Source organism: Mus caroli, unplaced genomic scaffold (assembly GCF_978045245.1).
Source record: "Mus caroli unplaced genomic scaffold, Mus_caroli_1 scaffold_19, whole genome shotgun sequence".
Classification (NCBI taxonomy): Eukaryota; Metazoa; Chordata; class Mammalia; order Rodentia; family Muridae; genus Mus; species Mus caroli.
The window spans coordinates 31,896,078-31,923,933 of NW_028227274.1; the positions used below are offsets into that span (position 1 = coordinate 31,896,078).

The window sequence follows — 27,856 nt, forward strand, 5'->3', positions numbered from 1 at the left end:
AGCCCAGAAGGAAAAAAGGCTTTGCAGAGTGATTCCACTGCACACCCTACAGGAGTATCCACGCAAATAAAAGTCCGGTTCCTTCCACCTGAGGCCTGCCCCACACCTCTCAAACTAGTTAGCTCCCTGCTCTCCCACAACTAGGCACATGAAAACAAAAATCCAGTATTTCATATGCCTTAGTTTTTAAGACAGAATTTAAAAATTAGTTTGAGCTGGGCATAGTGGCATATTACTTCAATACTGGTGAGTTAGAAGCAGGCAGATCTCTGTGAGTTCCAGGCTAGCCTGGTCTACATAATAAATTCCAGAACAGCCTGAGAAACCCTGACTTGTGGGGGAGAAGTATGATTATCAGAAAATCTTGAAACCTGTATTACAAAAACAAGCTATCCTGTCACCAATTCTCATTTAATCTATACTTTTACTTGAAATTGAAATGACTGAAACAATGCCTGTCTCTTTCTTTGAAACAAAGCCTAACCTACATTAGCCTCCAGTACTAGAATGACAGGCGTGTGCCACTATGCCAAGCTCTATGCAACTGTTTTGATTGTGTGGAGGTGAGGGGAGTGAGGGGTGCTGGAGAACCTAATCCAGGACCCTCTGAAGTTAGGTAGTACTCTGCCAATAGCCATACCCCAGCTGTCTTAATTCCTTTTCTACTGCCGTGACACAACACCATGACCAAGGCAACTTGGAGTCCATGACCGTCAGGGTGGGGAACATGGCAGCAGGCAAGTAGGCATGGTGCTGTAGCAGCAGCTGAGAGCATAACATCAGATCCACAAGTAGGAAGCAGAGAGCAATGGTGTGGGCTATCTACATCTAGCTCAGTGATACATCCCCCAACAAGGCCACACCTCCTAATCCTTCCTAAATGGTTAGTTCTACCAATTGGGGACCAAAGTATTTAAACATATGGGTCTATGAGGGCTATTCTCATTCAGATCACCACACAAACCCTAAGTTTGATTATATTCCCCCAAACTGACATCAATCTTGCTTTGTAGCCTAGGCCAACCTAGTTGTGATCTTCCTGCCTCAGCAGCACCTTCTATGACCAACTTTTTTAAATATGCTTTTCAACTACTGAAGTAATAAATAAAAAAGCAACTGAAAGCAATATAAAAGAAAAATAAGGGCTGGAAAGAGCAGTCAGTAAAGTGCTTGCCTTGCAAGCATGAAGACCTGAGCTTTGATCTCCAAAACCCTCACTTCAACAACAACCACCACCACCACCACCCAGCATTTGGGAAGCAGAGACAAGTGTATGCTCACCTGTGAGATATGCTGTCTCAAAACAAATAGACCAACTCTATAGGAGCACTAAAACTTGTCCCCTGGCATGCACACATGCACATACAGAGAAAAATGACATGAAAACTATTCTCATGCCCAGAACCATCTATAGAGGCACACACACATAATGTTAGTATTTGAGAACTGTAAGATCTGTCTCAAAAAAAAACAAACAAAACCCAAATAAAAAAAACAAAAATGAAGAGAAAAGAAGAAATGACACAGACAAGAAGCGCTTGCTCCTTCCCTGTGAAGGAAGTTCCTGTCTTCCTCCCTCCCCACGTGCCTTCTCATCAGTTCTCCACAGAGAACTTACAGCACCCTGAGTCTCAACTCACCCTTCAGCTAGACAGCTCAGGCGGCGGCAAGGGAAAATCATCAGGACAAGTGCCTTCAGCAGAAAGGCCTTCCTGTCTCTCCAATCGTGAACCAACTTTCTCCTCTTTAAGAAAACGTTCATAGGGATGGCAAGATGGCCAGTAAGGCACATGTAGCCAAGCTTGACTACCTCTAAGTTGGAAGAGAAAATCAAGTTCTGCCTCCCCAGTGCTGGAAAAATTTTGTTTTTAATATTTGGGTTTTGGAGATCAAAACTCAGATCTCCAAGCTTGTTCTATGACCTCCACAAGCATGCTGTGGCATGTACACACACACACACTCTTAGTCTTTCCTCTGAAGCTGCTCTTGCAGTCCCAACAGATATGTACTGAACATCTTTTAGATGGCCTAATAGCAAAATTGATTCACTTGTGTAATTATCTCCAACTCTCCATTGAGCTTCCAGGGTATCTCTCTCACTGTTGATACTCTTTTCTTTAGTCAAACTATGCCAAGCCTCTTTGCTGTTCATTTTTTGGATCTTTGGAATTTGAGCAGTCCAGGGCTCTGTTATTAGATTTCTTGTTTCATTCACTTCCTTGATGGTCTCATTCACTCTAGTACCTTTGATATCATGTGTGTATGTTATTGATCCCAGATTGGAATCGTCACTCTGTTAGATTTAGACATGTGGCATAGTTTTTAAAAATTATGTATTTGGGGTAGAGAAATGGCAGAAGATGTAGGTTTGGTTCCCAGTACTTCCATGATGGCTCACAACTGTTTGTTCCAGGGCTGCCTTCTAGTCCAAGGAATCTGATACCCTTTGGCCTCTACAGACCTGACATGTATGTGGATGAACATATACACATACAGGCAAACACTCATACATGTAAAGTGATTAAGACCTTTTTAAATGTTTAGTTATTTACATATATGAGTATATGCCAAAGTGTGTATCAGGAGGTCAGAAGTTGTCTCCTTGCTGTGTGAGTTTTGGGGATTGAACTCAGGCTGTCAGGCTGGGTGGCAAGTGCCTCTACACACTGAGCCATCTCAGCTGGCTTGCACTCAAGTTTAATAGTGTCGAATATAGCCAGTGCTGTTAAAAGCAGAAGTGAGTACTGTCATCTTATAGGAGAGGGAAGAATTTCTGTCCAAGGGAGAAGACGGTTTTGAACTCACCTTCTGTGGGGTTAAAGTTTGCTAGGGATTTGTGAAAGATACAGAATGAATAGAGAATGAGGGCTGTAGGGAAATGGTGGTTGTTAATGTACATACCTAGCTGAGAAATTTAAGACAATTGAAGGTAGGCCTAAAATACTATCTAAATGGTTCTAGGGTTGTTTTTTGTTTTGTTTTGTTTTGTTTTTTTCAGTAGAAGAAAAAATATAGAAAACTCTGAAGAAAAGCTAATGAATGAATGGAGCCAAATCTGTATTTCAAGAAGAAAGCTGTTACAGTAGGTCCCCAGAACCTAGATGGGAAGGTAGGGGAAGGACAGTAATCAGGGATTTTTGTACCACATTTGAAAGAATAGCACTAGGGCTGGGAGGGAGAGAAAGAAGAGAATTTCAAACCTGAGAATAACTAAGACATAGGTTAGGTAAGTCTGGGGACTGCTTACTTAGGAAAAGAAGGAAAAAGACAAGCAACTGTGCCAACTCGATGGTGCTTGTTATTACACCTACTTTTCAATATGGTTTACACGGCTATATACTAAAGAAAAACTCCTTATTTAAAAGAGTGAAAAATGCCAGGTGTGGTGTTATACATCTTCTATTCCAGCACTCAGAAGGCAGAGACAGACTTCTATTCATCCTGGTTTAGATAGCAAGTTACAGGCCAGTTGTGGATAGCCTTGGGGGCTAATTATGTTTGATGTTAATTCTGTTTTCCAGTGAGGGGTTGAGTCAGCACTCAGGTGATTTCCTGTAAACCTGCTTCCCACCTTAATTTGTAAAATAAAGGAGAGCTGTTGATTGGGCAGATAAAAGGGAAGGTAGAGCTTTCAAAAGGTGGGAGAGAGGAGGAGGAGAAAATGGAAGAGGGAGAGGATGCAGAGGAAGAGGAAGAAGAAAAGCAGAGCAGAAGCACATGGCTTGGAGAAACCACAAGTTCTAAGGGGTCCCATTGCTGTGGAAGATGGTAGTGTAGCGGTAGATCTGCTCAATCTAGGTGCACAGCATGTATTCATATTAACTGTGTTGGGTTTTCATTGCCGGGGCATATTTGGGAGGAGATTTACTGCAACACAGGTCAGCCAGAGCTACAGAGTGAGACCCCGTCTCCAAAAGACTGGCTAAGTAAATAAATAGATAAATGTGTTTCGAAGCATGTCTTTAGAATGTCCTAGATACTACTTTTGTGTTTGTTTCTCTCTCAGTTCTAGGAATCAAACCCAGGAACTCTGCCATTCAGGCACTGACATACAATCCCAGCTTCTATGTTTGAACTTCTTTTTCTTTTTTTAAAAGCATTATGCCAAGAGCTTAAGCAGTACTACCGAGAGCTCAGCTCAGGTTTGCTGTCAGAGCAAAAGAGCTGTAATGTAGCATTCCGAACACACCATGCCAACATACTCCTCCTGGACATTACTTTGAGCTGATTATTTCAGAAAATAGCAAACACATCACTCTTTTTGTATCAGAACATTAAATCCATAAAATCTCATTAAGTTCAAATATCTCCCCCACCAGGAAGAGAGAGATGGCTATGTCACTAGGATTTCTATCACTCTCATCTAACAGAACTAAATACTTTCATTTTGACTCAAACACTTTTCCTGGTCATTTCCTACATACCTAACCTTCATTTCTAAATATTGGTGGAAGTTAAGCCACCCTTTAGAGATTTACTGTTTATCCAATTCCCACCTGTACTTGAGATATTGTTTATTAAGCTTGTTTTTCTCCTCTTTAATGTGTCTTCTGTTGCCAGGCCTGGTGGCCCAGTCCTTTAACCCCAGCATTCAGAAGAGAAAGACAAGATGGTCACTATTAGTTCCAGGCAGGACAGAGTTACATAGTGGGGTTTCTGTCTTATAAAGACAGAAGAGGGGAGGGCTAGAGGAGTGGTTAACAGTTAAGAGCACTGGCTTGTCTCAGAGGGCCAAGGCTCAGTCCCCAGATCCCATGTGGCAACTCACAATTGTTAACTCCAGTCACAAGGGATACAATGCCTCCCTCCCCGTTTTGCCTCTGGGACTCCACTAAGCATGCATGTGGTACACGCAAAACACTCACAATACATAAGAAGGTAACAAAAACATTATTTAAATCTGTCTTCTGTTACAGGGGTCTATTTCAACTAAAAACTGTAAAAGAAGAAGAGAGGAGTATGATGTTCTTCAGAAGTATGAAGAAATACAAAAAGCTTTAAAACTAATAAAAGCTCAACCTCAATACCACGAACTACTTCAGCCACCATCATTAACGTCCTGCCCTAGAAATATTTTTAAAATATGTTTGATGCTGTGCATGGTGGCACACACCTTTAATCCCCGTACTTGAGAAACAGAAGATATAGAGAACTCCACAAAAGCCAAGGCTATACAGTAAGAAAGACCCTGTCTAAAACAGCAACAGAAAACTTGCACTTGGGTACAAGTGCTTGCCACACAAGCTAAATCCTGAACCCACATAAAGTACAGCAGTAAAACCTGCAGTCCCAGTGCCTACAGCAACATGTGGAGGGCAGGCGGGTCCTCGGAAGCTCCTGGGCCAGACAGCCTGGTGTTCGCAGCAGCCAAACAATCCATCCTATCTCGGACAAGGCTGAGGGCAATGACTACTACCAAAGAAAGGCTTTCCTCTGACCTCCACACATGTACCATGACATGCATACGCTCACACTGTCACACAAACACACACAAAAGATTAAAAATAATAAAATACTGTAAGGGCTTTAAACTTACCTTTCTACCTAGCATGGCTCCTAAATTCTACAGAGAATGTATATTCTTAGGGATTGATAACAGAGACAAATATGTCAGCAAAATCACTCAACTGTAACTTTAACTTCTGAACAATGAGAATAATCTTTCTAGAATTTCTTACCTCATTATTTTTCTGATCCTCAAATACAAAATCTTGCTGCATGACTTCATTATCTGCAGTAGTACCAGCCACAGGATTTGAACACTTTATGTTACCATCACTGGCATTAGCAGCAGCAGCAGCAGCAGCAGCATCAACCCTAATAAGATTTTTTAAAAAATCAGATCAGGCCTTTGAGACAACTGAATAGCAATCATGACATAGGTTTGGTGTGGCAGCACAAGTCTGTAATCCTGGCACATAGGGGATGAAAACAGAAGTTCAAAAGTTCAAGATAATCCCAAACTATGCAAGAGTTTGGGGTTAGCCTGGACTACATGAGTCCACACTTCAAAGCAAATGATTCAGATATCTTTACTTATTTGAGGTTGGGGGTGAGGTCATTATTTGTTTGCCCTGAGATAGAAGCCTATCATGTAGTCCAGCTGACGTCAGACTGGCAATCTTCCTGTCTGCCTCTATTTCCTGGATACTGGCAGCTCCTCTCTGCTGTCATCAGAGACAGTGTATATCATCATGAACTCCACCTGACAGAGACAGTACAGAAGCTGGCTCTGTATGAGCAGCCTGCAATTGCTGTGACCAGGCTCTCTCCTGAGTACTAGAGAACACTTCCAGTTCAGTCTATATACTATCAACATCATCAATAACATGTTATTTATTAAAGAAAAGATATCCTCATAAAAATGTCCTTTTTTTCCTCTTGCTAAAGTTAGATTAAATCTGCAACATTTTTATTCTTCTTTGAATATTAACAGACCCTGTAAGAATTCCCATAAGATAAAACTCTTGTGTTTAAACAATTTCCTTTACAAACACACACTCCTAAACTCCTAGCTAAATACAAACTCAGTACTGGACACCATCACATATACCTTATCAGGTACAACAGCAGTAGCTTTGCATGGTAAACTTTCCATCTTACATAGTTCTACACACTATAGTCTTTGGTGATAAAGAGATCGCTAACAATGATGGGACACAATTATTTCCACTGGTGAATGAGAGCAGCATCTGAACAAGACACACAGGATTCAGGATCAAATGCTATAGAATTCGGCTGAGTTATATCTCTGTCACATTTCTCCCATACCTCCTTCCTTCCTCTTCCAATATCACTTGTTCTCTTCCTACTTGGTCTAGGGCATGGTTCTACAAGCCCTTCTCACTGCTGTTAACGGCCACACATGGGACCCGTCCCCTGTGCACAGCAGGCGAGCACTCCACCACACAGCCACCCTCAGTCCCAGCCAGTTACATTCAAATCATGGCATCAAACCATACAAGCCAGAGCCACCATCACACTGAGCTTCAGAGTCTGGCAATTCATACATGGTACATTTACAGTTGGATAGCATGGTACCTGAAAATAAGCATTCCTGCCACCAGTTTTCATGTCTACCAATAGTTTTCACTCCGTATTTAATAGTTAAGTCTTCTTCGGGGGCTGGAGATGTAGCTCGGTGGTTAAAAGCAAGAACTGCTCTTGCATAGGCCCCGAATTCAGTTCCCAGCACCCACACTGGGTGATTCACAACCTTCAACTCCAGGGGATCCAATGCCCTTTGATCCCCACATGGTGCACATAAACTCATACATACACATAATTTTTTTAAATCTTCAAAATAAACCTATACACTGATCAATTGTCATGATTCATCTAAAATATGGGTATATCTTTCACATGTCTCCAAAATGCAAACTTATATATGAACATATGAAAACCACTTCATTGTGGTCTCTGAGAGAAATACATACATATCATAAATGCAGGGCTGTGGTAACAGGAAAGGAAGCAAGTGTTTCCTCAACTGCAGTTAAAGATAACAGATCAGAGCAATACTAGATTAACAACACTCAACTACTAATCTAACAACATCCTGTGGAAGAGGACAGCAGTCTGTGTAAAGAATAACAACTTAGAGGGAACAAAATACCCAAGGAAGGAGTTACAGAGACAAAGTTTGGAGCTAAGACGAAAGGATGGACCATCCAGAGACTGCCCCACCCGGGGATTCATCCCATAGTCAGCCACCAAACGCAGACACTATTGCATATGCCAGAAAGATTATGCTGAAGGGACCCTGTTATAGCTGTCTCTTGTGAGGCTATGCCAATGCCTGGCAAATACAGAAGTGGATGCTCACAGTCATCTATAGGATAGAACACAGAGCCCCCAATGGAGAAGCTAGAGAAAGTACCCAAGGAGCTGAAGGGGTCTGCAACCCTATAGGTGGACAACAATATGAACTAACCAGTACCCCCAGAGCTTGTGTCATTAGCTGCATATGTAGCAGAAGATGGCCTAGTCGGCCATCACTGGGAAGAGAGGCCCCTTGATATTGCAAACTTTATATGCCCCAGTACAGGGGAACACCAGGGCCAAGAAGTAGGAGTGGGTGGGTAGGGGAGCAGGGAGCAGGGAGGGCATAGGGGACTTTTGGGATAGCATTTGAAATGTAAATGAAGAAAATATCTAATAAAAAAAGTTAAAAAAAGAGTAACAACAACTTAGCCAGCAGTGGTGGCATACACCTCTAACCTACCACCCTGCAGTAGTGGTTCTTACCTTTAATCCTAACACTCAGGGGACAGAGGCAGGTGAATCTTTGAGTTCCAGAGATAGCCAGGGCTATACACAGAAACCTTGTCTTGAAAAACACAAGAGTAACAGATGTGTAAATGTATTGTTTCATTCAAATGACATACACTAGAGTTATGTCAATATGCTATTAATATTCCTGTCTTAACCACAGCACTTTAGTAAATAACAGTAAAAGTTTCTTGCTGGGGGCTGGAGAGATGGCTCAGAGGTTAAGAGCACTGACTGCTCTTCTGAAGATCCTGAGTTCAAATCCCAGCAACCACATGGTGGCTCACAACCATCTGTACTGACATCTGACGACCTCTTCTGGTGTGCCTGAAGACAGCTACAGTGTACTTAGATATAGTAATAAATAAATCTTTAAAAAAAAAAAGTTTCTTGCTGGCTATTATTCTGTGCTGATCTGGCTGTTCATTCTAAGATGCTACAAACAGAACACTCACCCTAACTGGGTATTTGGACATATTAATATAAAGCCTAATTATAAGCAAATAAACTATTATAGCATGTAAACAGATAAACCAGGATGCAAAAATAAATATATGAAAGAAAAACATATACAGTGACTTAAATTTTCAAGAGGACTCTATCTATCAATGATCTAATATAAAGTATCCACACTGCCACTATCGTCACTCGGGTGGAAAGATTACTAAATAATTCCTCACTACATAGAAAACCATTTAAAAACATATTTTCATCAGGGTGTAATGGCACATGGCTTTAATCCTAGCACTGGAAAAGCAGAACAGACAAATCTCTGTGGATTCACAGCTAGCCTGGTAAGCATGCTAAGATCTATCTCAAAAAATAAATATTTCTCTAAGCTAAGTGTATAAAACACATCATGCCCAAATACTCAAATAAAACAAACTATGTGTGTGTGTATGTGTGTGTGTATATATATATATATATATATATATATATATATATATATATATATATATATATATCCATCTATCCTTAGGGTTTCTATCGCTGTGATGACATGCCATGACCAAAGCAAGTTAAAGAGGAAAGGGTTATACTTCCACATCACAGACCACCATTAAAGGAAGTTAAGAAAGGAACTCTAGGAGCCCGGGGGGGGGGGGGGAGTGTTGGGGGGGGAGTGTTGGGGGGGGGGGGGACGTGCTGCTTATAGGCTTGCTCTCCACGGTTTTGTCTTAGAAAAATATGTAGGGGCTGGTGAGGTGGCTCAGTGGGTAAGAGTACCCGACTGCTCTTCCAAAGGTCCGGAGATCAAATCCCAGCAACCACATGGTGGCTCACAACCATCTGTAACAAGATCTGACTCCCTCTTCTGGAGTGTCTGAAGACAACTACAGTGTACTTACATATAATAAATAAATAAATCTTTTAAAAAGAAAGAAAAATATGTAAATATATATGCTGGTTAGTTTATGTCAATTTGACACAAGGAGGAAACCTCAATTGAGCAAATGGCTCCATAAGATCCAGCTATGGGGCAGTTTCTTGATTACTGACTAATGGTGGAGGGCCCAGTCCGTTGTCTGCTCTCTCCTTTCTTAAAAGGTTGCAGAGTTGGCTTTGCATCTGGAAAAAATGCAGGTGAAAGGGGAACTGCTTGAGAGGCAAGAAGTGCAGAAAAAAGGCGAACAAAGGGGCTCTCAGTCCTGGTGACTGAGCAAGAGAGCATGAGTGTCCTACAGGAGGAAAGCAGAAAAGAAACTGTGGCAGCGAGTCAGAGATAAGCTGAAAAGGCTGGAGGACAACCCATACAGCCCACATCCAAAGAAGAGTTACCTTGAAACCAAGCCACCAGAGTGGGAGGAAGGGTGACCCAGGGTTACAAGACTACCACCATCAGCCTTCCCAATACCCATACAGCATATGCCTGCTATGGTGTGGAACAGGTTAAGAGATAGGATGGCATCCTATAGAAATGATAAATCTAAGGCACTTTAAATAGGCCGTGATTTCATATGGGATGTAGTCACCTTATGTGAAACAGATTCTAAATAACTAAGACACTCAAAGTTATTCCCCAAGACTGGAAGGAACTGATGGCAGCTGTTCTAGGCCCACGATGGAGGGAAGAAGTCAGGAATATGGAACAGTGAAATAGACCAAGGGGAATGAACAGTCAAAGACCAGATGCTGGGTGAAGGGTGGCACTATGATATATAAGAACAAATTCAACTTGATGACACTACTACAGAACAATGCCACTTAGTGGCTTTAAGAGCTTGGGGCTAAATTAAGGAGCCCAGAAAAAAGGTCCACCTTGTTTACAAAGACTATACAAGGCTCTGGAGAAAACTTCACTGATTTTTTTTTTATAAAGATTAGTCTCAGTTGTGAACAAAACCATATCAGATCCTGACACAACACAGGTACTGATAGAGACCATGGCATTCAAAAATGTGAATATCAATGTTAAAAAGTGACTAAAGTCAATTAAAGACAGAGGAAGTTAAAAAGTGACTACAGTCAATTAAAGACAGAGGAAGCACCTTCGGACAAGTGAATAAGGGATACAACCGATACTGGTTCTAACATGTACTATGCTAATATTATATGTCAAGCTAAACGCCCAGTGCTTCAATTGCAGGCATCTCTAAGAGCATGTTTCCTAAAATATAGACCAGAAAGAAGGCCTGGACTTCCAGGGGTGTACAAGTGACGTGGCAAGGGTTGTCACTGGTCCAAGAGAGATATCCAGCGTAATTTCATACAGTAGGGAAATGGAAATGGAAGTCCTGAATCAAGGCTCCACAGCAAAAAGTACGAGCTGTTTGCCTCTTGTTAGCCAAGGAGTAACGTACAGATTGAAATTTTTCATGTAAGTATTGCAGATCTAATGCATGCTACTTCAGGCAGTGTGGCTCTAGGTTTGGACAGAGATAAACATTTTATTCTATCCCCAAAGCTTGATGCTATAAAATAACTACTGGAGTTTAAGGTCCTTTGCTTCCAGGGAGAGAGAGGAGAAGGGATAACCTTGGGAAGGGGTGGATTGACTTCCCAGGGATTCATCTGCATCCAGAAATTCAAAGGGGAAATTAAAATTATGGCCTGTGTAAAAAGAGAGATGTAATTTAATGCAGGTGAAAGGATTGCTCAGGTCAAAATTGAAATTGCAAGTAAATGGTATTGAAACAGATGGTATGGTAGATACAAGAGCAGATATAAACTATCATTTCACAAAAATCTTGGAATTTAGAATGACCTTTTGTTACTGGGAAATGCTCTAAAGGGCTTCTCCTCCCACAGGCCCCAAAATCAATTCAATCATCATCTGTCAGCATCAGAGACACTCAGCCACAGAGCAACTACAACATTTATTGCCTGTTGTTAAAAACAACACTGCTCTGAATGTAATCAAGGACAGAATAGCTTCCACAGATAAAGTAAAAAACTCAGGAGAGACCAGAAAACAAGTATTTTGGCAAACTGCTACAAATAATCAAAGACCAAAGATAGACATACAGAAAAGTGGCATTGAAATCAAAGGTCCAGTGACACAGGAGCAGGTGTAGCAATAATGTCACCAAAACCTTTGCATCTAGATTGGCCTGTTCAGGAGGTAAATATTCAGATTCTAGGGATTAGAACATTATCTCAAGTAAAACAAAGTGCAAGGTAGGTTAAATATACAGGGACAGGAGGATAAATAGGGAAATTCAAGCCCTCTGCTGCTAATACAGCCATGAATCTATGGGGAAGTGATCTGTTACAGCAATGGAAACCACAGAAGTAAGTAACATTTCTCCAATCTTAGAAACAAACCACGAAGACTGCTTGTAAGGAGAATATTATAAGGTACTAACAACACTCACAGACTGTCCAGGTCGTCCATAAACAGGACGCGGCGGCAGGGGTTGGTCTTTCAAAAGGTACCAACCGCCCTACCATTAAAATTAATTTGCCAAAGTCATACTTGCCTTACTGGCATGAAAAGAGTCTTGGATTTTCTTAAACGACTTTTCTTAATTCCACGTTAGAATATTAGACTGTAGACTGCCACATGGCCCACACCATCTTGGACATCAGCTTTTAAGTTTTCTTCTTCAATAAAAAGGATATTCTTATTGTTTGGTATAAAAAAAAACAGTTAAGAGATTTAAAATATCTTAAATAAATTCAAAGAGTTAACACAATTTAAACTTGTTTTCTAAATCTCTAAGAATTGGAGTGATTTGGAGCCAAGATAAAATATTTGAGAAGGCAAGTAGTCCATGCCTTTAATCCCAGCAGAGACAGACAGATCTCTATAAACTAGTTGTTTTGTTTTCTAAAGTTAACAATGGATGGAGTGATGATGGTTCACACCTTTAATCCCAGCACTTGGGAGGCACACATCTTTGATCTCAATACTTGGGAAGTAGAAGCAGGCATATAAGAATTACAATGATTTAAATCTAAAAGCTGCTTGCAAAAAACAAGCTGAAATTCAAAGTGAATGTCCTTTGTGATCTGAAAATACAGTTAAATCTTTAATTTATGTATGTTGATTATAGATAGACAGACAGACAGAAGCAGGGAGGGAGGGGAGGAGGGAGAGATGGAGGGAGAGAGAGTGAAGGAGGAAATAAGTATAATTATCCGCAAAGGTATATTTGATTTCAAATATTCAAGAGAATTTTTTTAGTATCAATTGAAAGATATTCTTTATTGCCAAAAAACCATCTTGCCCTAGGAAATATATAACTGGCCCAAAAAGGAACCCCACCCCCACCCCCGAATTAGGGTTGGGGCAGGGTTTTATCTTCCCAGAATAAAAGCATACAACTAAGGACTCTGGAGACCACTGGACAAATGAAACATCTTAAGAGCGAAAAATGTCCCACAAAAAATAACATAAACTGTCCAATGGTTTCCAAGATGATAATGGGGCCCCAAAATAATGAACCACTTGGACTGTAATCACAATACTGTTGTACAAGGGAAATGTTAGTGATCCCCAAAAACACACAAAGGAGCCGATCTGATGCAACTCACAGCAGGGTCTTTATTCTTTTCAAACTAGCTTGCCTCCCTCCCCACCCCACAATGTACCACCATCACACAGGACAGTTTTGGTGGTGGGGGAGCCCCGAATGTCTATATAGTCTTACTATAATGTCTATAATGTCTTACTATGTAGCAAGACTTATAGTAAGCAGCAAATGGGAATACATGTGCAAGCATCTAATTGGAAAGCTCCTGTGGCCTTTAACACAATTGGCTGGTGCTGGGAGTCATAAACTTAACTTCTGCTCCCCTCTGCATTGGTGGTCGTTAGGCAAGGGGTGGGCTTGTAACCTGGGGTGCAGGTTTGTTGGGGGAATAACCTGGAGACACTGGTCTTGTTGAGGGTGTAACCTGGAAACTCTGGTCTTGTTGGGGATTAGTCTTAGAGACTGGAGCTAGGCTCAGGTTTTATTGGGGGCAACTTGGAAACTAATGCTACATACCAGCCTGTTAGTTTACCTGAGTTCAAACTTAGGTCAGATTATCTAAAATGAAGTCTGAATTTAAAAGATTTGGTCTCTCAATACCACTGGGCAAAACTGCCCCATGCCTCTTCCACTACCAAGTTCTGTGCAAACAGTGGATACCTGTTCTAGTTCATTTGAAAGCTACCATTGGGGGCTGGAGAGATGGCATAGCAGTTAAAAGCACTGGCTGTTCTTCCAGAGGTCCTGAGTTCAATTTCCAACAACCACATGGTAGCTCACAACCATCTGTAATGGGAACTGATGCCCTCTTCTGGTTTGTCTGAAGACAACTACAGTGTACTCATGTAAATAAAATTGAAAGAAAGAAAGAAAGAAAGAAAGAAAGAAAGAAAGAAAGAAAGAAAGAAAGAAAGCAAGCAAGCAAGCAAGCTACCATTACAAATTGTTTAGGATAATTAAGAAATGCAAGTTAATAATCAACCAAATATATGGTTTTGTTAGGTTCGGCTAATCACAGATGTTTTCTATGTTAATCAAGTAGTGAGTAGCTAGAGACGAGCATCATTTGCCTATTTAAATATACTGATAGGTGATCTGCAAAAACCTCAAACTTCTACCTAATAATGTGGCATTTAAAGATGTCTTAATAATTTAAGACTTTTTTGACCAATGAAACATGTCAGGCTCCTGATAGCACCACCATACGACTTCAAAGAAGATAATAATGAGCACTGAAGAACCTCCTTATAGAGTTTGCTTCAAGTGTGGTAAAAGTTGCTACTGGGCAAGAAACTGCCCTTGCTTTAACTGCTGACAGTTTACTAAGTGATGGAAAAACAGGACACAAAGAAATCCAATGTTAAACTCTGCCAGGACAAGGTATGTAAGTCCTTCATATAATTCTTGTTTCATATAAAATTCTGTCAGATATTATGGGCCAGTAGGCCAAAGAGATAGGTGCTCCAACACCGAAGAGGAATCTTGGGTAACTGTCCAGATGGCCAGCAGTCTCTGTCATTTCTATACTTTTGGAAGCTGCTTGCTCTACATTTCCTATTTATTGAGATAATATTAATCCTTCTCAGGTCGGCTGAAGACTAAAAGAATTAGTCTCACAGTTAAGCTTAAAGTTATTTAGGATTTAAGAAAATGTCTTAGGGTCTAAAAATGATGTTTTTAGGTTGGTAAGTCAAGTTATGATAGGAAGTGATGTAGGTACAGAACTTTGGAGTCACCGTGATAGGATAGAGTAGAGTACTTTCTCCAAGGCTGCCAAATACAAATGAACTAGACATTGTATAATGAACCAGACAGTATAGAGTTTATTGATGTTAGAGAAAGAGTCTTTTATTTAAACAAAAAGGAGAAATGCTACAGGATATTTGATCACACTGTGAACCCTGAGATGGTGTTATTTACTGAGAAAAGTTGTTTCTAGCTGAGGTGTGGCTCAGCTTTACCATATACCTTTAACCTTTCTGGCTAGAATACAGATATGCCCTTAGTACACACCTTTGATCACAAACAATGAAGGCAAAGTTAGCTTTAGAAGGAAGCACCCATGTTTGAAAGTGACTTCTAATTGAGTAGCAGACAAAGGAAAGATTTAACAGAATACACTATGCCCAACTCTCACAAGAAGAAAGAGAATAGGCAGTACAGAGAGAGGAGGCATTGTACTGGGATAGCTGTACAAAGACAGGTTGCAGAGAGAGAACAAGCTAGATACAGATGAAGACAGAATGAGCCAGAGAAATGAGAAGGAGCCAGAAGATCAGAACAGATTGATAAACTTATGAGATCAAGCAGCACAACTCAGGAGAAGCAGAGAGAGAAGCCAACTGAATCAGTCAGTTTGAAGAGGAGTTTGAGCTGAACTGAAAGAGCCAGCCAGAGCTCAGACCAAGAACAGGTGAGCTTACTCAACAGTAAGTTTCAGAGGCTGAAAAATTCTAAGCCTAAATTAGATTGGACAGTGGCTAGAAGCGTCCAGGACTAGGCCTAGGTTAGCAGTATGCCTCCAGACAACATTTACATCAGGTGAATAAAAATTACGTTTACATTGGAAAACTAAAGTTTGTACATCATGCCACTGATACAGTCAGCATTTTGATGGGCAATGAGTGCTACAAATATCAATATAAAGTAGGATAGGGAAGATGGCTCACTGGTAAAATACTTGCTGCGCAAAAATGAAGAGCTGAGATTGCAGTACACATGCAAAAGTTGGCATGGTATGCATCTACAACCCTAACACTGGGGAAAAAGGGGAAAACCAGGTAGATTCTTAAGATTTTAGCCAGTTTAGCCTAAGCAGGATCTATGTTCAGTGAGCGTTTCACAGCTGAACACAACTACACAAAGGTATGCACACATGCATGTGACTCCTGTAAGTAAAAAGGATGTAAGTAAACAAGTGTGTCGTGTTCTGTGTGCCAGTGCTGGAAGACAATAGGAGTTCACACATGTCAGGCAGCTTTCTGTCTATCACTGTAACAAAATACTGGAGATAATCAACTTAAAAAGAAAGAGATGCTTATTTCACTTCCTTGTTTTAAAACCTTTAACCCATGAGTGGCTGGTGATGTTGTTGTCTGTCTGTCCAGTGGTAAAGTAGCATATCAGAGTGAGACTGAGCAAAGACCGTCGTCAGCCTTATGGCCAAGAAGTAAAAGAAAAAGAAGAGAAAGGGACCCCAAAATCTCACTCAGGGGCTCTTACTGACTTAAAGAAAACCACTAGATCTTACCTCTTAAAGGTTTAAGCACTTCCCAACACTCTGGAGAACACAACTTTAACAAAGGCCTCAGATGGGCGGGCATTAAAGATCCAAAATATAACGATTACATGGCCACAACCATTATAGACAATATAGAAAAGAATTTTTAAAAATGAGGAGTCATCACTGAAAAGTAACATTTACAAAGAATTTTAAAGAAGTAAGCAACTATCTAGGTGGACACGTATCTAAATAAAAAGAAACTACAAAGGCTTAAGGGGAGAATATAACTTCGCACGTTTGAGAAATTCTGCTATAGCCAGAAGAGAATGACCAAAGGCACATTATCCAAGAGTCAAAGTAAAAGAGGTGGGGCAGCTGCCAGTGGGGCGTGCGTGCGTGCGCCTGTGCACGTGTGTGTGCGCAGGTTAGTTACAGGACTCTACAGTTCATTTGAGAATTCTGTTTACTATTACAAATAAAATAGGATGTGGAGAGCTAATAAAATCATCTGTGGGGTTCTGTTTTTAAGATTTATTTTCAGGGGCCAGAGAGATGGCTCAGTGGTTAAGAGCACTGACTGCTCTTCCAAAGGTCCTGAGTTCAAATCCTAGCAACCACATGGTGGCTCACAACCACCCGTAATGAGATCTGACCCCCTCTTCTGGTGTGTCTGAAAACAGCTACAGTGTACTTACATATAATAAATAAATCTTTAAAAAAAAAAAGATTTTCAGGGCGTGAAAGTCGCCTTAGTGGTTAAAAGCACTGGTTGCTCTTCCAGAGGAACTGGGTTCATTCCCAGCACCCACATGGTAGCTCACAACCATCTGTTCCTAGCACTCAGGTCAGGAAGTTGATTTTAGGCTAGCTGGAACTCCTGCTAGCCTCTTCTGTCCTCCAGGACAGAAGTTACAGGACACTGCCCTCATGTATACATATCCCACACATGCACACATAATTAAAAATATTTTAAAAGTCAATGTGGTAATTTGGATGAGAATAGTCCCTATAAGCTCCTATGTTTAAGTACGTGATCCCCGACTGGTGAACTGTTTGAAAAGAACAGGAAAGTGTGAAAGCGAAAGAGGTATGTCAAGCTGGAGAGATGGCTCAGTGGTTAAGAGCCCGGCTGCTCATCCAGGGGTTCTGAGTTCAATTCCTGGCAACCATATGGTGGCTCACAACCACCTGTAATGAGATCTGATGCCCTCTTCTGGTGTGTCTGAAGACAGTTACTATATACTCATACACATAAATCTTTTTTTAAAAAAAGAAAAAGAGGAATGTCACTGCAGCCTGCTTCAGAAGACTAGAGCCACTCCCAACTCCCAATGTGCTCATGCTATCTTGCTTTCATCCCACCCCCCACCTTCCAAACCCCATCCCCACCCCCAGCCCACCTCCTGCTTCTGGATCAAGATGTGAGCTGTTTTCAGCTGTTCCTGCCACGCTTTGCTCCATCATCATGAACTCTACCTCCCTCAACCATAAGCCCAATTAGAAGATTTCTTTCCAAAGCTATCTTGGTCATGGTGTTCTTCTGTCACAGCATAGAAACTGTATTTCAGAGGTTATAAAATCTTACCCAACCCAAAAAACTAGCTAATATGAAAACAAATTTTAGGGAAAGTATACACAAGGCTTTATTTCTGAAGAAAAGTGTGACAGCAGCAAATAAAAGATCCTTCATGGATTTTAGTTTTCTTTTTGCTCTTTTTTATACTCAAGTCTTTTGTTTTTCTGAGACAAGGTCTTAGTGTACACAGCCAGCATGACCTGGCCTCCTGCTTAAAGAAATCCTCTTACCTCTGCCTCCCAAACGCTGGGACTACAGGAACATGCCACCAGATACAGCCAAAATTATTTCCTTTTCTTTCTTCTTTTCAGTACCCAGGGTCCTACACATGCTAGGTAAACTCTCCAATACTAGCTACACCCACAGCTCAGAGTCACAAGCACGTCTCTTGTGCTTGAGTCTACAGTGAAAGTTGACTCAACTGAAACCTTTACCTTGTTGATGCTGTAACACTGTCTGATTCCAGGAGGTTTTCAGTCATCCTTAACTGCAACACCTCTGGCATGCCAGCTGACTTTTCTACACCTTCTTCTGGAAGTTCTTCTATATGCTCCAGCTTTTCATCTTCCTCTTCTTCCTCAGAAAGTTCATTAACCTACATACAGAGGAATTTCAGGATTAAATTTAATAAAGACTATTGAAATACACTATTCTAAAAAAAAAGTATAAAGGCAAATAACTCATTTTTAAATTTCTTAATCCAGTCTCTCCTGTAAATTGCCAAGTTTCTTATATCAAAGTAAAATTCTAGAGCAGGGAAAACATTTCCCTAACATGCTCAAGGCCCCAGATTCAATCCCAAACACTGCAAAGCTAAATAAATAATAACAAAAATAAACAAGTATAAAAACAAGACAAATATAACTCTTTAATCTTAATTTTGTTTATGTCAAACAGCATTTTGATGCAGGACAAATATGAATAATATTACAATCTAAACAAAAGCTTGCATGTAGCAGAAACAATGTTTCGTTTTTGCTAGGCATGGCAGCACAGGCAATTCCAACACTGGGGAAGCCAGGGCAGGAGATCACTGAAAGTTCCAACTGGCCAGGTCTATACATTAAAACCTTTCTCAAAACAATTTTTAAAGTTTCATTTTCTAACTACTTTTATAAATTTAATATGAAAGATATATAATTCCTTTCTCCATTTTCTAGGTACAATAAATAGCCATTTAATATTAAGTGTAAAAAGGAAGGCACAAAAATATTAACTTGGAACGTATCTGTAAACCCAGTAATTGGGAGACAGAGGCAGAATTATTAAAAGTTCAAAGTCACCTTACACAGCAAGTTAAGAGGCCAGCTCAGGATTTATAGGGGGCAGGTAAGTGATGATTTTGGCTGAGATGGCACACTTGTCTTTAGTCACAGTACTTAGGAGGCAGAGGCAGGCAGAGTTCTTAAGTTCCAGGCCAGAATTTTCTGGTCTGCACAGAATACTCTAGGCAAGCCAAAGACACAGTGAAACCCTACCAAGGAGAAAAAGAGGAGTGAAATGCTTTAGGTATTAGCTATGTTTCAGAAAAGGTCAGCTAACTTCTGATCACATTTTTTTCATGAAGAAATGGAACTCTAACTAGTGACGTAGCTCTGTGATAGAACACTTGCCTAGCATTTACAATGATGAGTTCAGTCTCCATCATTGTACAAAAAAAATAATAAAAAATAAAACAAAATAAAATTCTGAAACAAAGAACTTAGATTTTAACTATTTTTTAAGTAATTTACTTTTATTTTATGTGCACTGATGTCTTGCCTGCATGCATATCTGTATAAGGGTAGCAGATGCTGGAGTTACAGACAGTTGTGAGCTGCCATGTGAGTTCGGGGAAGTGAACCCAGGTTCTCTGGAAAAGCAGTCAGTGCTCTTAATCACTGAGCCATTTCTCCAGCTCCACATTTTAACTATTAAGCACAAAGTTGTAATTATATTTTTCTAGTAGGATATATAAAATGTCTCCATCATCAAACCGACTATATTAAGTAATCACTAACAAAAACAAATAACAAAGACCATTAAAATACTAAAGAAAAGTTAATAAACCATTTTTTTGTTTGTTTGTTTTGTTTTTTTGTTTTTCGAGACAGGGTTTGTCTGTGTAGCCCTGGCTGTCCTGGAACTCACTCTGTAGACCAGGCTGGCCTCGAACTCAGAAATCCGCCTGCCTCTGCCTCCCGAGTGCTCGGATCAAAGGCGTGCGCCACCACTTAATAAACCATTTTTAAGTGAAATATATTTTAAGGTTGTCTAAAAGAAGCAGTTAGGTGTGGTGGTACAAACCTACCTGGGCTCCAAGTGACTTTTAGGCCAACATGAGCCCCTCAGCAAGATCCTGTCTCAAAAATAAATTATCCCAAAGAAGAAACTATCTATAACTACCTAGTAGCTTTTATAAGCTAGGACCAGTCATTAAAATACTGAGCAGCACATCTTGTGCCAGAGCCTAGTCAAACTAGCCAGACAACCACAACAGATGAAAACGCAGAGAACAAGCTGATTGTGGGTGCCGGCCCCAACTACAGATCTAACAGGAACTCCTGCGCCTAAAGCTCGGGACCACTGACGGAAAGGGCATGGAGACTGGAAAAGCCAGAGAAAAGGCTGGAGAGATGGCTCAGTGGTTAAGAGCACTGACTGCTCTTCCGAAGGTCCTGAGTTCAAATCTCAGCAACCACATGGTGGCTCACAACCATTTGTAATGTGATCTGACTCCCTCTTCTGGTGCATCTGAAGACAGCTACAGTGTACTTAGATATAATAATAAATAAATCTTTAAAAAAGTAAAAAAAAAAAGCAAGCCAGGGGGACAGAAAATTTGCTGTGAAACTGGGTCTCCTAGAAATGTCAAACACTACACCCATGAAGTCTTATCAGCATGGCTCATGGCTGCCTACACCAAACTATGTAATTCCAAGTGGGAGCTTCTCAACAATAGCTGGTATCATCTGTCAGAGGAAAATTCAACAGTCAGTGGCTGGAGGACACAGCTCAGTGATTCGCTGCTTGCATAGCATACCCAAGACTATGGGTATAACCTATGGTCCCTCAAAACAACAACAACAACGAAAGCCAATGGCTTCAATTTGTAAATACATGACAGACTCCATTTAATTTGTTGTGCTTATAAATGTAATGCCTCATCTACCCCATGAAACAGTGATGAAAAAAACTTCAAAGGGGGCAGTGAGCTGGCTAGATAGCTCAGCAGATAAAGGCACTTGCGGTCAAGCCTGACTAGATGTCCTTAAGATTGTTCCCCAGAACTTATATACCAAGGAAAAGGAAACAACTTCCCCAAGATATCTTCTAACCTCCACAAGGAACCATGACACCCACATCACCCACATACACAATAGATTTAGAACTAATTTTTACTTAAACAGAATAAATACTAATTCAGTCCACCTATTTTTGGTCAAAAGGCACTATTTTAACATGTATCACTTTTACAAATCATTTTGGGGACTAAGGAGATGGCTCAGAAGGTAAAGTATATAACATGCAAGTATGAGATTAGAGCTCAGATTCCCAGAACCATATATAAAGCCAGGTAAGAATGATGGCCAAGATGCAGAGTCAGGGTTCCCAAAGCAAGCTAGCCAGCTAGACTAGCCCAAGTCAGTAAAGTCTGGGTATACGTGAGACCCTACCACAATAAACAAAGTAAAAAGTAATCAAGGAAGACACCAATATTAACCTCTGGCCTCCACACACAGGTATACACATGTACATGCATGTTTGCACAAGTGTGCCCATGAACATACAAACACATCTGCATCACAAATAGATATACATATAAGCTAAGATAAGTTAGATTCCTCAGTTGGCTCAAACAACATGCCACACAAGCATTAGGACCGCCATCTGGATCCACAGATGCCATATAAAAGCCGGACATGGTCATGTACATCTGTAAACTTAGTACTGGGGACACAGTCAGGAGATGCCAGCACACACTGACCAGGTGATCTAGACCAATTAGTGAGTGCCTGATTCAGTAAGACCCCCATGTCATAAGGCAGAGAACAATAGTGGAAGACACACAGATTGTCCTCTAGCCTACAAATACGCATACAACACACTCTCAAAAAATTTTTAAAAAATGTAAAGAATTATTTTTAGAAAGTGAAACTATGAAAGCCTTCTGTTACTTCAAACTGAATATATCATATTCAAGACAATAAACCTTGCATAACTGGCAATATTTTCATCAGCACTAATATAAGCAACTAAAAATATAACCTGTAGGTTTTTTTCTCAATTCCAATGCCGAGTACAATCCCTGGAACTTCCTCCAGTAATAACCAATCCACTTACTTAGAACAAGAGAGGACATAAAGGATACATACAGTAAAATGTCCTCTCTCATCCCAAATTAATCCTCGAAAAGTTCTTCATCTTTCCTCTGTCCACTTGACTGTCTTGTCTGCTCAACAATTCTTCTTTATTCGGAAGTTAACTTGAACTTGCCCCGTGTTGCTGCCTCGACTTCATGTAAGGAAAGCCTTCACCCATACTTACACCTCTTCTTTGACTGCTGTAATTCCCTTCTCTAGGGCCTCGTGAAATGCCTGCTCTCCAGACTCCAGACTGTGGAGAATGCTGCCTCCTGCCTTCTCAAACGTATAAAGAAACATAATTATCACTTCCCTCTTCAAACCACCTTACGGGACTCTCATTATTTACAAAGCCCAGTCAAAGCTCGCTTGACTTTTATCATTTCTCAAACATTCCCTCTTCATCACTCCAACACATACAATGAATGACAAAGACTACCTACTACCTACAGGAGAGCTTAACAACGAAATACCTGGGCTAATGGAACCAAACTCCCAAACAATACTAAACAAACTTGGCTTCCTTCAGATATCAAAATTAAAATAAAAAGCAAAGTTCTGCCAGGTAGCCATACTTATAGGCATGTTAAAATATGTGCAAAACTGCTCAGAGTTTAAGACTATCTTACTTTCACTCAAATATCTCATCAAGTCTACTAACGAATCAAAACTGCTCAAAAAAAAAAAAAAAAAAAAACAAGAAGTTTATTTTTTAATGTATAAGAAAATAGACCCTGGGGACCGGAGAGATGGTTCAATGGTTAAAAGCACTGGCTGCTCTTCCAGTACCAAGGTTCAATTCCAAGCATATGTAACTCCAGTTCCAGAAGATCCAACACCTTTTTCCAGCCAATGAGGGCACCAGGCATGCACATGGTGCACAGACATATACACATACACATAAACATAAATTTTTTTTTTTAAAGAAAAGAGATCCTATTAATTAGCAACTGGTAATTAAACATACATCCCTACTTCAAAACCCACCTCACTACCTCTATGTCTTGGAGCTATTTTGCTCAATATACTATTATCTTTTCCTTTTGTTTGTTTGTTTGTTTTTTTCAATACTAGGTTTATATGTGCAGTCCTGGCTATCCTGGAACTTGCTCTATAGACCAGCCTGTCCTCAAACTCAAGAGAATCCTCCTGAGTACTGGGATCAAAGGCATGTACAACCACGCCAGCCTTACTAATATCTTTTCCATTCATAGGCAAACAAAGAATTTCATCATTTTTTTCCTCAGTCTTGCTTAAGTATCATCCTTTGTAAAGCACAATATATTTTAAAATCAATTTTTCTAATGCTTGAAAAAATATAAAAATACTGACATAATACATATAGACATATAAGGAAATTATAAGAAAAGGAAAACACAAAATTATATCACAATATAAAGCATAACCAAGGCATATACTGCAAATTTTAGGCATCTATAAAAAAATCTTGAGCCGGGCAGTGGTGGTGCACACCTTTAGTCCCAGCACTTGGGAGGCAGAGGTAGGCGGATTTCTGAGTTCAAGGCCAGCCTGGTCTACAGCGAGAGTTCCAGGACAGCCAGGACTGCACAGAGAAACCCTGTCTCAAAAAAAACAAACAAACAAACAAACAAAAATCTTGAAATCAGGGGAAATCAATGATATAAACACATATACAGCCATTTTATTTTAAACAACTATTAATCTTAATTCTAAAAGAACTATTGGATTAAAACGTAATTTTAAAACGAATGATATACAGAATTTCTCAACAGATAAGATTTATAACTATCAAGACATTAAAGTTTAAGTATCAGCCAGGCATAGTGGTACATGCCTGTAATCCCAACACTGGAAAGGAAAGGCCACAAAATTAGAAGCTCAAGGCAAGTCTTGGCTATGTAAGGAGTTCCAGGTCAGCTTAGATTCTATGAGACCCAGTCACAAAACAAAACAACCTTTATGGCAGCTACTGACCTGTCCTCTTGATATTTATTCTCCAGCAACAATCATCTGAAGCTAAGTGTGGAGGCACATGCCAGTAATCCCAGCACTAAGAAACCTGAGCTAACAGCATCAGTAATTCAAGGCCAATCTATGCTACACAACCAAGTCAAGCCAGACTATGTACTACAGAAGACCCTACATCAATAAGCTATCCAGGTGTGGTGGCTCATGCCTTTAATCCCAGCACCCAGGCAGTGGCGGATCTAAATTAATAATGGCTTTACCAAAATATTATAATTATTCAGGCTCTGAAATTCCTAATTCATAAAGGAAAAAGAAAAATGTAAAAATGTAGGGACTAAGGATATAACTCAGGCAGAGTGTGAATAAAACCAAGTGTGGTAGTGAATGCCTAAAACTCTACCAGGGAGGTAGAGGCAGGAGGATCAGAGGCTCAAGGTCACTCTTGTCTGCACAGCAAGTCTGAAGCCAGCCTGAGCTATAGGAGATATTCCCTCAACAAAAAAAAACAGAAAACAGAATATGGCTTAAACAATGGATTTTAAGAGCCAGGCATGGAAGCTAATCCCAGCACTGGGAAAACTAATGCAATTTAAGATTAGCCTAGGCTACCTACTAAGGTCAAGCCAGACTAGGCTAAACTAAGACCCTATCCTCACACAAACAGTAAAAGCCAAAAATAAAACAATCCAAAAATCAATACATAAATCATGGATTTGAATAATTTATTAAAGTCACAGAAGTTAAAATTATCCACTAGCCAGGTGTGTTGGTATATCTGAAATCTTAACACTCAAGAAAAAGAAGTTATCCAGATTTCAAGGGCAATCTGGGCTACACAAAATCAACAATTTCTAGGTTAACAGTGGGGCTGGAGAATGAAGTACAAAACAATTTCTACCATGTACTCTTGACTTTTTCCTAGCTGAACATTTACCTCAATGATAGAACAATTTACCTATCATGTTCAAAGCCCTGGGTTCAATCCCCAGCACTATAAATTAATATATAATAAATGCCTTTTGCTTAGTACCTAAACTGAGATCAGAAATTAAGGGTAAGGGTATGAAATCCAATCATGTAAAACAATCAGAGAACCATCTCTAGTTTAGAAAGTAAATTCTATGTAAGTTCATGTCAAACTTATATTTTTTAAGAAATAGAATACTAAATATGCTCACCTGCTCAGTAATTGAACTCAAATCATTTGATGAAAAATCTTCCTCTTCATTCTCAAAAAACTCGTAATAATTTTCCAGAAGTCCCGCCATTATCCTGCTCACAATTTCCTGCTCTTTCATATCTTCCACATCCGTGTAAATGCTAAGAATAAAAGCTTAAATTGAGCTGAGTTCTTAAATTACAGGTAAAATAATGAGAAAACCACCAGTGAGTCACTTTATGAAACTAAGCAATTTATGTCATCATCCTGCGCCTCAGTTTTCCCATCCGTAAAACCTAATTTGTACCCTGAACGCAGCAATGCTCTGAGAATTAATCAGATATACTATAAAAAATAATGGTTCACCAAGCATCCTATGATCCTTGGGAAGACAGTATAATGATTCCATTCCACAAACCCAATTTTTAAAAACTTAAACAAAAGTTGTGAAATAACTTACTGGAAGACATCTGGACCAAAAACAGCAGCCAAAGAATTTGCAGACCAAATTTCTTCATGATGTGATGCTACATTGGCTAAAAACCTACACAGAAACTTTAACAAACTGTAATTAACAGGTGGAAGCTGTTGCAAGAGGAACCTCAACTTTCTTCCAAATTCATCTTCATTATTATAATCTATAAAACATAATGACAGGTTTTCTGAATGAAGTAAAGTAACGCTCAGATATTTTGCCAGGCTCACATTACTCCACCCACATCCTTTTTTACTATAACAATTCAAACCTCTTCACTTCCTCTGGAGAGGCCAAACCCCTTAGGGGCTTTGCATCTCCCTTATTAAGTGAAAGAAGAGTTTAAAGGAGAGGTGGAGATAAAGGACTCAGCCCCTCAATTACTGCAGATGCCTTCCCCACCTCTTACTCATGTGCCTCAAGTCTCTAATTCTTCCTCATGCTGTCTCCTGTAGGACAATACCTGACACTCCAAACAAATGCCAACTCAAAGAAGTCAAAATACATTGACCTCCAATCATCAAAAACTACTAAGGAGCCATCAACAAGCAATTATCAATGACAATTCTCTTCATCATGGACAAATAAGAAAATAAGAAATGAACAGGGCGACAGGATTTTCTGCTCTCTCGGCACTCAGAAAACAATTACTAAACATAAGTGATGTGGTCCAATTAAACTGAAAGGTTTTCTGTTTCTCATTTGGTTTTCTTCTCTGTATTTTTTGGGTTTGTTTTTGAGATGGTCTCACTTGGTAGCTTAAACTGACAGGCCCAGGCTAGCCTAAAACTCATAGGCAATCCTCCTGCCTCAGTGCTGGGGTTATAGGCATAAACCACCATACCTGGCTCTGGTTTCTTTTTTTACCAAGTGCATAAGATCACAGAAGCTATTAGGCCTTATGTTTGTTATAGCAATGAGTTTTTACTAATAGAAACTAGAGTTTTAGAAACCCCGTTAGTGGATGATGTTCTAATTTTGGAGAATTTCTCAGAGGTACTTCAAAATAAATTACTTTCATTTTTTTTTCTGCAGGTTTCTTAAAATTAACTCATAGGGAGGGGTAAAGTGGTAAAAGGTTATTTAGGGACATAATAATATTGGCCATTTCTGCAAGACAACAGACGTATAAACAGTTTATCAGGGGCTGGGGAGACAGCTTAAGTCAGTAAAATTCTTGCTGCACAAGCATCCCCAACATCCCATAAGAAGCAAATACAGAGATGAGTCCCTGTAATACCAGGACAGGGAGGCAGAGTCATGAGGAACCCTGGAGCTTGCTGGCCAGCCAGGCTAGGGGACTCAGAACTAAATTCAGGGAGAGCCCTAGCTCAAAAAATAAGGTAGAGAGTGACTAGACAACTAACATCAACCTCTTGTCTACAAACACACACACACACACACACACACACACACACACACACACACGCTCTGTCTCTCTCTCACACACACACACACACAAAGTGTATCAGGAAGAGGTATAGTCACATGATTTACTTAAGATTTTTAAACGCAACGACTTTCCTATACTTTGTGATATTAGCAACTGTACATTCAAATATACCAGTACTCTGATCTCACAACTGAATGAAACATGCCTAGGATTATAGACATAACTATCACATATTTAATATTTTAATAATTTAATGTTTTTAAGACATCATGCCTATAATTAGTGGAAAATTAATTGTAACTGGGTGTGGTTGTGCACACCTTTAATACCAGCACTCCAGAGGCTACACAGTGAGCTCTAGGACAGCCAAGATTACATAGAGAGACCCTGCCACACAAAAACAAAAACAAAAACAAAAACAAAAACAAAAACAAAAAAAAAAACCACATAGGCAGACAGGTGAATAAATATTTGTTAACTTCTGTGAAGAGCTTCCAGAGAGAGACACAGACAGACAGACATGGCTTTAGCGGTTCGATGTGTGCTGTTC

The 27,856-nt window shown here is 40.0% G+C and overlaps 1 protein-coding gene across 5 annotated transcripts in view; it reads right to left on the reverse strand.

Moving 5' to 3' along the window:
• Fam13b (family with sequence similarity 13 member B) overlaps positions 1–27,856 on the reverse strand; it is a 91,355-nt gene that overhangs the window by 27,240 nt on the left and 36,259 nt on the right. For all 5 annotated transcript variants that reach the window (XM_085833473.1, XM_085833475.1, XM_085833474.1 and 2 more), the window contains 4 exons: positions 25,899–26,076; positions 25,458–25,599; positions 18,421–18,581; positions 5,679–5,817 (listed from right to left, as the gene is read on the reverse strand). In XM_085833473.1, coding sequence (XP_085689599.1) covers positions 5,679–5,817; positions 18,421–18,581; positions 25,458–25,599; positions 25,899–26,076 — 620 coding nt within the window. The remainder of the gene's footprint in view (positions 1–5,678; positions 5,818–18,420; positions 18,582–25,457; positions 25,600–25,898; positions 26,077–27,856) is intronic.